At 47.8% G+C, this 15,928-nt stretch overlaps 1 protein-coding gene across 11 annotated transcripts in view; it reads left to right on the top strand.

Annotated features, from left to right (window-relative positions):
* Positions 1-15,928, top strand: part of CCDC186 (coiled-coil domain containing 186) — a 662,916-nt gene that overhangs the window by 78,409 nt on the left and 568,579 nt on the right. For all 11 annotated transcript variants that reach the window (XM_086922872.1, XM_086922870.1, XM_086922871.1 and 8 more), the window contains exon 2: positions 14,643-15,351. In XM_086922872.1, the coding sequence (XP_086778998.1) occupies positions 14,681-15,351 (671 nt within the window). In that variant the 5' untranslated portion in view covers positions 14,643-14,680. The remainder of the gene's footprint in view (positions 1-14,642; positions 15,352-15,928) is intronic.

Genomic DNA, 15,928 nt, shown 5'->3' with positions numbered 1-15,928 from the left:
AAAATAAAAGAACAAAAACATATATCACTATACATATTCATCTTTGTGGTTGAATCACAAGTGAACGTTATTAGAATTTGCAAACACAGTGGCTAGTTAAAAAAAAAAACAGATTGATGACAACGACTCGGACCGAGTGTGGTGCTCTGTTATATAAACTTGAACAGATCCATGCTCCCCGACGCTGTTTGGTGATTGTGCAGCTGAGGTTTAACAACAATAATTCCTCTGTGAAACATGATTGTGTACATAACGGCTATCAGAAACCAAGACGTGTGGTGTCTGCTGTGCATGCCATTACAACAGTGACCTAAAAAACATGCATGCGGTCATGAAACGACCAGTGAAGTGAAAACCAGGGTTATCCCATGAATGCTTACCCCAGGAGACCGATCCTTCGCCCAATGCGTATGCATGCCTCTTACCTAGATATACTGGCTTTGTGCATACGCTCTGAAAAACATAAAGCACCCATGTGCTTTATACACTGATTCCAGTTAAAGTTTTCAAAGGAAGGATACTCGTTTGTTCAAAGTTATCCACGGCTTACCCGTAGTGTATAGCAGAAGCGTTGATTAGCGACTTGACCCCGTGATCACAGAATGAACGTGCGTACGTGCTGACGTACGTGTGTCCTTTTAAAGGGCAGTCATTCCTGAAGCAAACTTTATTGAAAACCAGTGTATTGATGCTAATAAGAAACAAATTTAAGTGTCAAGGGGACATATCTCACCAACCTGAAAACAAAGAAAAAGATTAAATAAATAAAAGGACGAAATAAAACGACCTGAAATGTAATCCTTTGGGCTACACTTACAAAGAGAAAGTACATCCCGTGTGGTATGTAATACTGCCAATGTCTATGAGACAAAAAAAAACGTCGGTGGTGCCACCACAATTGGTACATATATGAATGCAAATTCTTTACAAAGCATGGCAACAAATATCTATAGAAAACAACTATAAAAAAACACAGTAGCTCATAGTGATCATTTAGACCCCCGGGGATGATCGTCCCTAAGTAATGAATCTAAAATGTTTCCCTTCTTGCTAACAACACGTTAAATTCTATCCCTGGTAACACATCAATTTTTTCGAATACAGTGAATCTGATCTGCGGTATGGTATGAGGTGTCTTAACCCAGTGTGACGCCAAGCAGGAATTGCAGTTTTGGTTGCGGATAATACTTTTATGCTCCATTATCTGGCTCTTAATCTTACAAGATGTTCTACCTATGTATATTGGTACGCATAGACATTTGATAGCATAAATCACGCCCTCTGTATTACAATACAACGTGTGTTTTAATTGAATCTTTTTCCCAGTGTTTGGGTGAGCGACTGTGTTTCCTGTAATCACATTACTACATTGCCCGCAGTTCCAACATTTTCTCATGCCTTTGTTGGTCTTGGTGTTCTCAACTGGTGCCTGTTTTGTTTAATTCCTGTAGGTTTTTTGAACAAGTGTGCGCAAATATCGGTTTGTCTGAGAAAACAGATTTGAAATCGACCTCCTGTTCTATGATTTCCCATCTGTTAGTAATGATCTTTTTTTATTTTTGCAGCCTGCTCAGAATGTTTCAAAATAAACACTTCTCTCCTATTTGATGTCTTCACAGATTTTAGTAGATCTTCACGTCTCTTCTTAGCTGTCGTTTCCTTGGCAGCTGCTAAAATATGCTGGGGATTGCCCCGTTCTTTGTATCGTTGCAGTTGTCCGTCAATTAACGTTTCAGTTTCTTCTAGGTGAGATGTTATCCTTTTAATCCTGATAAGCTGCGATACAGGAAAATATTTTTTAATTTTTTTTTTAAATATCTGTATTTTATGGATTTTATGGATAAAAAATAAACACAGGTGCGTTAGTCAAGGACAGACCCCTGGAGCCCCCCCCCCCCGAGTCCATTCAACATACTTACGAACTGAACCTCGAGCCCCAGCAGTTGCATTCGATATCCCATCAGCAAGTTCCTGGGACAGGAATGAGGTACCTGCCCCTGGCCGTGTAGTGCCAATGGTGCTGTAGCAAACAAGAAACTCGTCGTCTCCCGACCCGCACCAGCCCTAACAACCCTCCCAACAACCCCCCCCCCCCGACCCAACTTCCTCCAACCCCCACCCCGAAACCCAAAACCGGCGTGTCATTCGCCATGTGGGAATAGTAGCTTACACCTCCTGTGATCTTTCCGCGGGCGCCAGAGCTTCTGTGAGCCTGAGCAGCCGCAGATATTTGGGGCAAGTCATTTCATTAAATTTCTGCACCAGCTGCGAGATGAGTGGTCGCCACACCTCGTGGAAAGACGCTGTTGAGGCCATGAGGGTGGCTTGCAAGCGCTCCATGCCTGTAATATACCACAACTTGTGCAGCCATCCTGTGTGCGAGGGCCGGGTTTGAGAGCCCCAGAGCGATAAGATATGATGTACAGCTGCCCCTAGGGCTATCCCCATCTGCCTCCCCCGTAGAGATTTAAGTGGAAATGTAAGTGCATTAGGCAAACCTAAGAGGGTATAGGCGGGGAAGCGGGGAATCTCAGTTTCAAAATAGGTGTCCACCCCAGTAAGAACTACCTCCCAAAACCCCTGCACCTCCCTAAACTCCCAAAGAATGGGTGTCAGGGTGCCTGGTTCTCCACAACCCCTCCAACAGTCAGGGCTACGGTCGGGGTTGATTTGGTGCAATCGGACCGACGTCAAATGCCAAAAGGTGGCCACCTTGACCACCGCTTCTCTAATCCCAATATTCCCTGGTGTGTGATGAGCCCTGTAATAAATCTTTTGCCATTCCAGGAGCGATAGGCTACGGCTTAGTTCCGCTTCCCAGCAGCGCTGACCCGCTGACTTGTCTTGCGGTGCAGGGGGAAGCAGCATGGGGTAGAGTTCAGTGATCAGTTTTCGGTCGGAGTGTTTGGAGAGGAGCCATTTCTCAAAGGTTGTAAGTTTATGGCTAACCCAGAGCTTCACGTCTGAGTGGAGCAGCCAGTGACGGAGCTGAAAATATTGAAACCGTTTGGGATCTTTAATATCGTGCCAGTCCGGTCGATCCGAATAGGAAATGAAGCCCTGAAGGTCAAACAGATAGCCCGCCGAACGGCAGGTCGATACACGCCACTGGGGAAAGGCTCGCGCGTCTGTGCCTGATGGAAAATCTGGATTATTGAAGAGCGGAGTAAGAGGCGAGGGAAAGGACGTGAGATTCCGCCGTACAGCGACTGAGTCCCACACACGCATTACTGAGCGGGTGATCGGAGATTTCCTCATGTACAAGGGCCGGTCGGCTGGTTTTAAAAAAGGGACCTTCCATAGAGGGAGGCGGGCCATGGCCCTGTCCTGGAATAGTCACCTCTTTTCGGATTCAGGTGTGCTCCATTCTACCAAGTAGCGAAGCTGGGCAGCCTTATAGTATGTCATAAGATGAGGAATCCCCAGACCTCCCTACTCCGGAGGGCGGACAGCGATGTCACGACGGAGCCTCGGACGTTTCCCGGCCCAGATAAAACGGTGGATCTCGGACTGCAGCGTATGTATATAGTGTAGAGGGGGTGTGTCGGGGATTGTCTGAAAGACATATAGAATTTTGGGCAAAATTGACATTTTCACTGCAGCCACCCTACCCAACAGCGATAGGGGATGTGTTTTCCAGCGCCGCAGGGTGGCAGTCACCTGGAGGGTGAGGTTGGTGTAGTTGCCGGTAAGAGTGAAGCTGGTGGACGGTGTTAAGGTGACCCCCAGGTAAGGGATTTCGTTCAGGGTCTGCAAACCCCCCAACTCCCAAAAGGCGTCTGCAGGGGCGCCCTTATGGAGGCCTATGGGCAAGAGCATAGACTTTCCCACATTGACCTTGAAGCCTGAGACCATGCCAAATTCTTCCAGATCACTCAGGAAGGCTGAGGCCGACCGCCTAGGAGAGGAGAGCGTCGCCAAAATGTCATCCGCGTATAAGCTGACTGTATGCTGTTCCACCCCGAAGGGGATTCCGGACATCTGGGAATTGTCTCGGAGACACAGCGCCAAGGGTTCGACCTATAACGCAAAAAGCAGGGGGGAGAGGGGATACCCCTGCCTAGTCCCCTGCTGAATATCAAAAGGCTTGGAGCAAGTTCTATTGACCCTTATCGTTGCCCTATGTTTGTCATAGCAACTCGCCACCCACGGCAGGAAGCGTTCACCCACCCCGAAATGAGCCAATTTTGTATCTAGGAACCCCCAGTCCACCCGATCAAATGCTTTCTCCGCATCGATCGAGAGCACTAGGGCATCCAGGCCCGTATAGTGGGCTTTATCTATTAGATGCATGATTCTCTTGGTGTCATCGCTGCTTTGCCTGTTAGGGATAAAGCCCGATTGGTCAGGCTCGATTATGCCTGGAAGACGCGGGCCCAACCTAGCAGCCAGAACACCAGTGAATATCTTCAAATCGAGGTTAAGGAGGGAGATTGGCCTATAAGCCGCGCACTGGGTGGGGTCCTTCCTGGGCTTGGGAAGACAATGACGTCAGCTTCCAGCATCTCCGCCGGAATTGACCCTGGGCCTTGAAATGAATTGAACAGACGCGTCAACACCGGCGCTAAGGACTGGCAGAAGGTCTTATAAAAGCCCGCGGAAAACCCGTCTGGGCCCGGCGATTTCAACGGTTTGAGGCCCGCTATCGTGCTAATCACCTCTTCGACCTTAATAGGAGCATCAAGCGCCGCAGCCCCTGAAGCATTAAGCAGTACAAAAAAGTGTTGGTCCGAGTTGCAATGTGACTCATGTACAATATTCAGTCTGTACCATATCAAACTGATACTCACCACATAACCATTTGCCATAGATTTACACGCATTTATCAAAAAGAATCAAAAAGAGAAAGATTTTTATGCATTTATTTCTGCATAATCAGTGTTCTGATTAATGAACGCAATACTGGTATTTGCGTTCATTAATCAGCTTAGTTGTATCAAATATTACAAAAAACAAAAGTACTTGAATGCAATTGTTAAATCATTACATTTCAGAGTGCGCTCAGTGGGAAGGGAAGGGGAAGTGCGAAGGTTGTGAGGGACCGGGTAAAGGTGGTATGACTTTTTAAAGACAGCACGTTAAAATCAAAACACTCCTTTACAATCAAAATGTACAAAAGGTTCCAAAATTGCATCACACATAGGTCAAATTAATATATTTCTTAGCGTCCTATGGTGTGCTTTTGGAAATACGTTTGGAAATACCAGGACTAATCCCTGATACGATGCCTAGACTCCAGTAAGGAACAGTGTCCAAGTAAGTTCCCCTTTCTACACAAGTATATTGCATCTGGCAGCCCAGTCTAGCTAGATATTGAGCCCCAGTCTCTACCCATTATGTCTTAACAGAATATCAAGGAGCCAGCTCAGGCCCACCCCAAGACTGTACAGATGTCAACCGTTCTTTGATGTATGTAAACCCATTCTAATTATTATAAATACAACTGAGTTTGCTCACCCTTTCCTAATTTCACTACAGCCTCCACATTATTCTTGTAGGCTCTCCTTTCTCACTGTCCTGATGAAGACCCCAACATGAGGCCATAATTACCCTTCTAGCGTACTTCGGGGGTCGAAACGTAGACTACGCCATCCCAGCACACCATAGGACGCAAAGAAATATATTAATTTGACCTATGTGTGATGCAATTTTGGAACCTTTTGTACATTTTGATTGTAAAGGCGTGTTTTGATTTTAACGTGATGTCTTTAAAAAGTCACACCACCTTTACCCGGTCCCTCACAACCTTCGCACTTCCCATTCCCTTCCCACTGAGAGCACTCTGAAATGTAATGATTTAACAATTGCATTCAAGTACTTTTGTTTTTTGTAATATTTGATACAACTAAGCTGATTAATGAACGCAAATACCAGTATTGCGTGAACACTGATTATGCAGAAATAAATGCATACAAATCTTTCTCTTTTTGATTCTTTTTGATAAATGCGTGTAAATCTATGGCAAATGGTTATGTGGTGAGTATCAGTTTGATATGGTACAGACTGAATATTGTACATGAGTCACATTGCAACTCGGACCAACACTTTTTTGTACTGTCATATGGACCCAGGTCCTTGAGTTCTAAAGGTCTACCCCTTTATTACTCACAATCCCTGAAGCATTAAGAGCGGTAGTGCCCGCCCTCTGCAGGTATTCCTCCCCCGCTCCAACAATGGTGGAGTCCCTACTGTACAAGGAGACATAAAAAACACAGAAGGCTTCCGCGATCTGCTCGTTGCTTTCGACTCTATCTCCAGTCGCAGTATGGACCGCTGCAATCCTGGAGCGCTCTGTGCGCGCCCTGAGTTTGCTAGTGAGAAGTTTCCCAGTCCGATCGCCGCCTATGTAATAGAAGTGTTTAAGCCTTAGGGCAGCGTACTCCGCTCGGTCGAGATCTAGACTTGCCAACTGTGCCCCAGCTGCTTTGAGTTGCCGCCACATACGCGGGCCCCAGTCCGGCTGTGAACTCGCGTGAGTACCAACACCTTGGCCAGCAACTCCTGTCTCTTTTCCCTACGCGCATGGTTGTCCGCTGCTGAGATCGCGATAAGCTCGCCTCTCATCACTGCTTTGAGAGCCCCCCTAAAGGGTTGGCAGTGGAGTGCCGGCGATATCATTAGATGCCAAGTAGTCGGTCAGACATTTTTGCAGTTGCCGTCGGGCGTCTGGCCTCTGTAGCAGAGACTCCCGTAGGCGCCACTTTACCGTTCTTTGACTCGTGTAGCGCCAATAAATAGTCGGCATCACCACGTCGTGGTCCGACAATGCCTCAGGGCTAATTTCAACCGCATGGGCCAGGGAATTAAGTTCGGAAAGCCTAAGAAGTGATTAAGGCGCGCATAAGTGCGGTGGACATGGGATTTGAAGGAGTATTGCGTGCTATGAGGATGAGCTACCCTCCAGATGTCCACCAAGCCTCTATCAAGTAGCCAGTCCGCCCCCACCTTGGAAAGGGCCCCCGTATTTTCATGCCCATTACCTGACCTGTCTCTGTTCGGGTCCATGACTATATTGAGATCCCCTCCCAACAAGACCCGCCTGTCCCGGTGACGGAGGATGTCCGAGATTGAGTCTATGAGAAATGGCTCCTGTCCAGAGTTAGGGGCATAAATAGAACCTATGATGACAGAAGTATCCCCATCCAAAACCTATATGTCAAGAGTCTTCCTTTCGTCTCTGCCACTTTATCCCCGACCCTGCCCTTAAAGTGCTTTGCAAGGAGTAAGGCCACCCCCCCTTCTTGTCCCGCATGGAAAAATAAAACTGCTGAGGAAAGGTCCGCGACCTCATTCTATGCCAGTCTTTAGGCAGTAGGTGCATCTCCTGCAATAAACAGATGGAGGCCCCCAAATTCTCAAGATAGCTCGGGATCGCCTGTCTCTTAATGGGGTTATTCAGCCTCTTCACGTTAAATGTTAAAACTTGGGTCATGGGAAGGGACTTGAATAAGGCGCTGTCCTATAGTGTCTCCTGGCGGGGAGTAGTGCGTGTGTGCAGGCCCCTACAATGCATGTGCTCTATGGCGCTGAAGCCTCACTACCCGTCTACCCCACAGACAACACACCAGTTCCTCTCTCCCAGCCACCCTTCCCTTCCCTCCAACCACCCTCCCCGTCCTCCCTCCACCCTAACCCAACCGCGATAACCCCCTCCCAACTCCCCATGTCCCCCTCCATAACCCCAACAATGCTGTCCCGACCCATCACCATTGTCCAGCGCCTTCAGTCCGTGTTCGCAAGCTTGTGGAAGAGCAAAGAGAAGAAGTGGTCCACGTGGAGTCTGGGCAACCCCGCTCCCTCCCCCCTCCACCCCAAACCCCCCCCCCCCCCCCCCGGCCAGCTAAGTCATCGTGCTACGCACACCCCAGCTGCTTCCACGTGTTCATTCCATGTTGGCGGTGTCCCGCTTCACCGCCTCCAGGGCCGCTTCTCTTTCTTGAGACGACGCCTGAGAGTCAGGCTTCAGGACAGTTTTAGGAGAGCGACGGTGGTTCACGGTCTGCCAACCGTCCCTTGATGGTCTCTGGGCTGGGGGAGGCTATGGTTCGCGGTTCTGAATCTCGATGCCTAACAGATCACAAGTTTCATGAAGGGATCGTAGCTGTTGCAGCTTGCCATTCCACTTGAAGATGATGCGAAAGGTGTATCCCCATGAGTAAGGCACCCCTTTGTCCCTTAGATAGGATGTCACGTCTTTAAAGGCCTTTCTTTTCTGCAGTGTGATGGAGGCAAGATCATGATACAGGGCAACTGGGTGGCCCAGGTATTGAAGAGGCTGTTTCTTCCTGGCCTCCCGCAAAATGCGCTCCTTCAACACGAAGTCCGGCAGAAAAGCCAAAATAGCTCGAGCTGAGGCCAGCACTCTCCTTCCCAGGCCCACCCAATGCGCCCGATCGATGCGGATATCAAAGTCGGTATCTTCGCCCTGAACAGGCCTTGTAGGTAGCCCACCATGTCCTATCCTTCCTCTCGTGACTGAACCCCTCTGACGTGAATGTTATTGCGTCTGGACCTGTTTTCCAGGTCATCGGCGTGCGCTTGAAGGTCCAGGTGTTGGTCCTTGAGGCGAATAATTTCTTGTTGCAGGAATTTGATGTCCTCGCAGTTAGAGTGCGCCCCCTCTTCTACAGCAGCAACCCGCTCTCCCAGTCCTTCAACCTCTCGGCGGATTTCTCTGACTTCGCCTGCCACATCTTGCTTTAAGGACCGAAAATCATCCCAACGGGGAACTGAACAGAGCCTCCAAGAACTCCCTAGTAACGGGGTTCGCCGTGGACGTTAAGTCCTGTTGTGGCCGTGCATTTGCTTGAGACGCTCCACCAGCATCTCCTGCGGGGGCTGATTTGAGGGATCGCTCCCCCTTCTTCCTGGCGTTGGCCATGCCGCAATCGAGTTCCAGTGAGCCGAGAATATGTCAGAAGGCGCTGTCGCACCGCCGCTTTGCTAGGTTTCCCCTTCCTGGCGTCGCTTGCTGTACCGGGGTCTTCCCCCTCCGGCCACCTCTCCCCAGCTGGCCCCCCGGACCCTCAAGATTATCTCCACAAGCCTCGTGGGAGAGTGAACCGGTGCGGCCTCTAAATATCACATTGGGGGCGGAGACCCACCCCCCAGGGACCAAAGCCAATGCTCCAGACGTCGTAGGCCACTTCTTGGCTGTCCCAAGGCCCCCAACATGCTCCTCACCTCTGCAACGGTAGGGCTCCACAGGACTAAGTTGCTCCGCCCCCACCCTCTGTGGGAGTCAAACGTCCTCCCTGATAGGTCTACAGTCCTCCAGGCCAAAGTGCCCCGGGGCAATCGTCCTGTCCGATCAGGCGGAGCTAACCAGGGGTCTCAGTCACCAGCAGCACTATCGTCCAGCCCCCACCTGCATCATGGCTGCCCCCACATTGCCCGCTGACTGTTGTAAACCTCGACCTCGCCGTGGGGGGCCGCTCCTCGCCCACAGCCCCCCCAGGGGTCCTGTAGCTGCCCCCTCCCGCCTGTGCTCCAGCCGCCTCCATTCCAGCCGCACTAGGCCACCACAACGCCTGGGTGCCCCGGTGACACTACCAGCCACCTGCTCCAGGCCGCAGCTGTTCCTGCGTAATGGCGCCTCTCGAGAAATGGCGCACTGACCACTGCGCCTCCCCTCCTTGCTTTATCTGTGGGACTCCCACTCCCCGCCGGTCACACTCTCCTGTAGGGTGCCTGGGGGGGCCGTTGGGCTACGGCACCCAACCCGCGACCGCACCCGGATGTCCGGCTGTGCCGCCCCTGGGCCCTGCATGTAGGCCACCAAGCCACGCCTCGAGTGTTGTGACTGCCAGGGGTCCGCTGGCCTGGACCCCAGCGTCGCCTGCTGTGTGCCGCCTCTCTCCGCTCCTCCACAAGGGGCTGCTCCTCACCTCTAGTCCATGCAGAGGCCGCGACCGCTGGCGATGACGGCTGGCAGCACGTCCACTGCAGTGTTGCCTTGGCCCTCGTCGCTTAGAAGGCCTGGACGCCGGGTGCTCGAGTTTTGCTGAACCGCCAGAGGACCCACAGCTACCGCAGGATGCTTGCAACGGCCACCGTCAATGCCCAGTCACTTCCTTCGCCCTGGACCAGAGCCCGCCATCTCACTACGACGGGGGTCCCATGGCCACAGCAATCATCTCCAGACCGGGAGGTCCGACAGTGCAGGGCGTCCGCTTCCCAGTGCCCGGGTCACGCTGCCGCCATGATGCTGGAGCCGATCACCGCCCGCCTCTGGGGGTGGCCAAGATGGCGACCTGAGCGGCAGCAATCCCTCGAGGCTCCCCGCTCCTGGTCCCCTCTACTGGCTTTAAACTCGTCATTTCACCCCAGCGTGGCGAGGTTTGGGGCTGGGAGCACGACCGAGTGTAGCGCCTTCGTGCCGCAAGCGACTCCTAGGCGAGCACCTTACTTCGGTCGTGCTCCCAGCCCCAAACCTCGCATCTCTACGAAGTGCGCCATGTAAGTATTCGCGTAGAATGGAGCTCCCAGAAAAACCATAGAGGTACCTGTGCGTTGTAGAACGAACTTCCCTTGCCAAGAGAAGTAACTATGGTAAAGAGAAAATTGTAGGAGTTATAGCAATAAAAAACATTGTTGTCCTGTACCAAACTGTTCAAAAGTCTTGATTCCACTGCTTCCAATCCCTCATTGGGAGGAATTGAGGTATATAGAGCTACCACATCTATGGTGCATAGTAAGATCTCTTTTGTAAAGTGGTGACGGATAGTCTTGAGTTTGTTCAAACAGTCAGTGGTATCTTTCACGTATGTGCACCAGGATTGTACAAGAGGTTGTATGTCTAAATACTGTCCGATGGGTTCATGAATGGATCCACAACCCGCTACTATAGGTCGAGAAGGAGGATTTGCTGCATTTTTATGGATCTTTGGAAGCATATACATATGCGGTGTCTTAAGTGTGGTGATTTGCAGGAATTTTCTTGTAGACTCATTGATCCAACCCATCTCCTCTGCTCTAGTTAATATCATGGCTAATATCAGCATGAACTCTTTGGTAGGATCTGTGTCCAGCTGGATGTACGTATCCATATTGTGAACATGCATGTTTACGCTTTGCTCATAGAACGTGGAATCCATAGCGACCAGCACTCCCCCTTTATCAGCCTGCTGAAAGGTCAAGTTTTTTTCTTGTTTCAGTGAGTTGAGAATGCGCTGCTCCTTGCGGGTCAAATTGGAATGTTTCGGTATGCCATACTTAACTGAAGACAAATCCTTTTTAACAAGTAACTCGAAGTTGTCCAAACTCTTATGCGAAAAGGGAGGCATAAATTAGCTTTTAGTACAAAATTTTTCCATGGGTTTTGTAGTGTCTTGACCATCAGTAGTCGAGAAGAAAAACCATCTTAACCTAAGTTTGCGCATAAATTTGAACAAGGCCACTTGCGTTTCTAAAGCATTTCTTGTGGATATATTCACCACTAAGTTACTGTTTTCTTCAGGTTGAGTTGGGGCCGGCCCGATTCTACTGTTTTTTTTGTTGTTTTGTCTCCACCGTGTCCGTATTTTCTGTCCAGATTGGTTTTGTCCGGAGGATGGTTGGATGTTTCGCCCTGTGACAAAAAAGAGGTTTTGCCTCCAGATGTAGATGTCTCACCTTCTTTTGATCCTGCTTATGGTTCTGCAGTGAGTGATAGAGGTGGCCTTTGTAGTGATAATTCTTGGTCTGTCACCACGCTCTCTTCTGACGATGCGTTCCCTGTTTTATTTAAGAATCTTTTTTGTGGCTCAATGGTTAGAGCGGCAGACCCTGATGCAGAGGTCTAGCATGGGACCAGGGATCGATTCCCCGCTTCGGTGGGTCTTGGGCTCAAAAATTCCACAGACCTGATATTTCTCGCCTCGGTGCCTATTCCAATCATGGAGTCCCACTCTGCAACTCTGGGCAATAGCTTGCTTAATCTCCACAACGGCCCCCACAACGCTAAGGATGCCTGGCCTCCACCTTGGGGGTGCCCAGGAGTGGACGCCTCACAGGGAAAGCCAGGATGGGTTCCCCAGTGGTATTCGTACAAGCGCCTTGAGACCCTTGCGGGTGAGTAGTGCGCTATGCAAGTATCAATTTACATTTTTTGCGCATATGCTTCTGCCCAGGTGTATACTTAGTCAAGTTTATAGTCTATTTTGTCACGTCTGAACTTGTGTATCTTGCGATCATGTACCTCCTTTGCATGAGCATCCAGTCTACTATTGATGTTGTTTAATACTTTGGTCCAATCATCCTCGTCATTTGCACTCATATATGCACCAATCGTGGTGGCACCACCGTCGTTTTTTTTGGTCTCATAGACATTGGCAGTTTTACATACCACATGGGATGTACTTTCTCTTTGCAAGTGCAGCCCAATGGATTACATTTCCGGTCGCTTTATTTCATCCTTTTATTTATTTAATCTTTTTCTTTGTTTTGAGGTTGGTTAGAAATGTCCCCTTGACACTTAGTTTCGTTTTTTATTAGCATCAAGACACTGGTTTTCAATAAAGTTTGCTTCAGGAATGACTGCCCTCTAAAAGGACACACGTACGTTAGCACGCACTCACGTTCATTCTGTTATCACTGGGTCGAGTCGCTAATCAACGCTTCTGCTGTACACTACGGGTAAGCCACGGTTAACTATGAACAAACGAGTATCCTTCCTTTTAAAAACTTTAACTGGAATCAGTGTATAACGCACATGGGTGCTTTATGTTTTTCAGAGCGTATACACAAAGCCATTATATTGTAGGTATGAGGCATGCATACGCGTTGGGCAAAAGATCGGTTTAGGTAATCTTGTGAGTAAGCACGAAATGAATATGCTTGCATTTGTTCTTTACAGTTGCAGAGCGATATATTATCCTTTTGGGGAGACGTCGCTTCTTAGATATTTGGCACCGATTGTCTCAGCATTTGGAAGCGGTTATTTAATTAGTCACACAGCTATTGTTTTCTTGTGTTCGATTGAACGCGATCTCCTGGGGTAAGCATTCATGGGATAACCCTGGTTTTCACTTCACTGGTTGTTTCTTGACCGCATGCACGTTTTTGAAGTCTCTGTTGTAATGGCATGCACAGCAGACACCACACGTCTTGGTTTCTGATAGCCATTATGTACACAGTCACGTTTCACAGAGGAATTATTGTTGTTAAACCTCAGCTTCACAATCACCAAACAGCATCTGGCAGCATGGATCTGTTCTCGTTTATATCGCAGAGCACCACACTCGGTCCGAGTCGTTGTCCTCAATCTGTTTTTTAAAAACTGGCCATTGTGGGTGCAAATTCTAATAACTCTCACTTGTAATTCAACCTTCAATATGAATATATATAGTGATATGTTTTTGTTCTTGTTATTTTATTTCTGCAGTTTCGCAGGAAGGCAGCTATCCGTTGCCCATCATTGTATATTGTATATTTGTGAATTGTTTATATGTACCCCTGAAGAAGGGTTTTCTATAACCCGAAATGCATTGGGTCATTTGTTAATACACTCTTAAATGTGGATTTTGTTTTTAACATAACTCGAGCTTTATCAGGTTGAAAATAGTGTTTAATTTGATGATGGTCTTTGTGTTTGACATTTGAATTTAGTTGAGGTCATGCATTTGATTATTCATATAATAGAAATTGGCAAAAACCGATTTGCGTGTACATGTTTTATTTTTTTAATTTTTTAATGAATCAACAGAAGGTTGATTAAACAGCAGAAGCCTTAGGGACACAGCGGTGCACTGCACAGGGCCGGATTTTTCCGTGTCCTCAAAGGTGGCAGTCACTTGCCATCAGATAAATCCTTACTTATTGCTGCTTTGCAGATGTATTTAGTGAAAAAGTAGACGGCGGGTAAGATTTTGTAATCACCACCTATCTCATATGGTGACAAATGGTTGATGCTGATAATGAAATAATTCAGTATGTAGCCTTTCCTGTGATTAGAAAATTTGTAGCTGTTAGTTGGCTAGTCTAGTTTTTAGGCTTCACAATTGTGATGCCTTTAAGATGTCAAAGTTGTCTGTGGTGGTGTGTGGCTTTGGTGGACAGTAATTCATTTAGAGGTATTGGGTATTTTAGGTAGAAAGTTAATGCAGGTTTACCTGTTTCCGTGGTACATGATTATCATAAAAGACATGATAAAAATGTAAAAGATCAATTTCGGAGATATTTTCTTTGCCCATGGCTTCTTGTGGACAAAGTCAGTGAACCTGAGAAAATCCTTTGCGCCTCCCTTTGGCCAATGTTGCTTAAGATCTGGTTACACCTTGTCATACAGGAAGCTAAAGGTCTACAGTCAGTGCAGTTTGACTTGAAATTGCTTTGCGATGCTTCCGCTGTATCAGCTAAGAAGTTCTGTGTGGAAACCTTTTTGCTCCCAAAAATGCTAAAGGATTGTGTACTTTTTGAATGTGTACTCCCTTGTACGTTGTGTTAAAAAGACTCCCAAAAATGTAGAGGTAATGGTACTCTTCCTCTTAATATGGACAACAAAAGACTCTTGCTTGGTTTGAAGAACAAATTTTTGCTAGTGAGTATTTCACAAGCCAGCATTTCGCTGAATGTAGCACATATTTAACAACTTCTCACATAATGATAAACTGTAAAAATAATTCTATGGAAAACAACTAATTATTTTTTCTTTTTTTATGTAGACACGTTCAAATAAAAGCACAAAGATCATGCAGCAGAAATGCAGTGTCTAGAGGCCTGTGATGAACTTCCTCTGACCGAGACTGAACTGTCTCCTGCATCATTGACCAATAACAGTGATGGGCAGGCAGACATAGCACCTTTATCGAAGGAAGGAGAAAATGCAGTGGATATTCAAGATCAAAGCAGTTTTGTGGAAGAATGTAAGCTGTTAGACTCAGAGGATGGTTTTGGAAATATTTCGGAGCATATTAGTAACTGTGAAGACCTGACTGAAAAACTGTGCCAGGATCGTTTGCCTGATCCCCAAGGTAGCGGAGAACCATGTGCTGAATTGTGCTTGCCAAGACAATTGTCTCGGACCTCAGACTGCTTACCTGGAGGAGACTGCGTACAGAAACTGTCAGCATCATGTGGCCCAGAGCAGTCTTTCACAGGCGTAAGGACACCAGAATCCTCAAGCAAATCTTTGCAAAGCCTTATCCTAGCTAGTCCTTATGATACAGAGTGCACTAAGAATCTTCTATCCCAGATGCAGCTTTCTTCCACACAGGAGACGTTGTTAGAGGAAATAGAATCCGAACTCCAGTCCACAGATATTTTAGCGGATTTTAAATGTCCAAATGGAATGAGGAAGGAAGAGGATGCTGTAGCGATGCTAGAAAAATGTATGCATGATAAATACCTGCACCAGGAGCTCACTATAAAAAAGTAAGTGTAACATTTTATTGTGTTGAATAACAAATTGTTTCTATTTCTTTTACCATTACTGCTAACTTTGCCTATTATGTTCGCCGTTATATACTGAGGCACTATACTTTGTGATGAGTAGTGTGGTGCCGAAATACTGGAGGGGAAAATCTATAATAAAGACTCTCAAATGCATGAACAAGCTTATAGCCATAACGGAGAAAAGACTGATGATGTTTAATTACCATGGCCGGAGTTCGCGTTACGCGGAACTCTGCGAAGTGACCCAAAACTCCACTGTGCTATGCGTAGTTCCCCAATCGGTGGAGTGCACTTGGGCACACCTCCTTGCGTTGATTTTCAGCTTTGCGTTTTTGTCCTGCCCTGGAAAATCAACACGAACTGCAACGTGTGCAGCGCAAGAGGGCACTGCTTCTTTTCTGCCGCTCAAGTAGATTTTCTACTCGAGCAGCAACTTTCTGATCGCGAACTGACTGTTTCTGAACTCAAGTTGTTGTGACCACCCGTGTTGAGAAATCTAGCCGGGAGGTGGATTTTTCTTGCTCACGCTCGCCAGGTTGAGGATAGCGAGCAAGGA

The sequence above is a fragment of the Lissotriton vulgaris genome, chromosome 5 (genome assembly GCF_964263255.1).
Source record: "Lissotriton vulgaris chromosome 5, aLisVul1.2, whole genome shotgun sequence".
NCBI classification, from domain to species: Eukaryota; Metazoa; Chordata; class Amphibia; order Caudata; family Salamandridae; genus Lissotriton; species Lissotriton vulgaris.
This window is presented reverse-complemented; position numbering and strand designations above follow the sequence as displayed.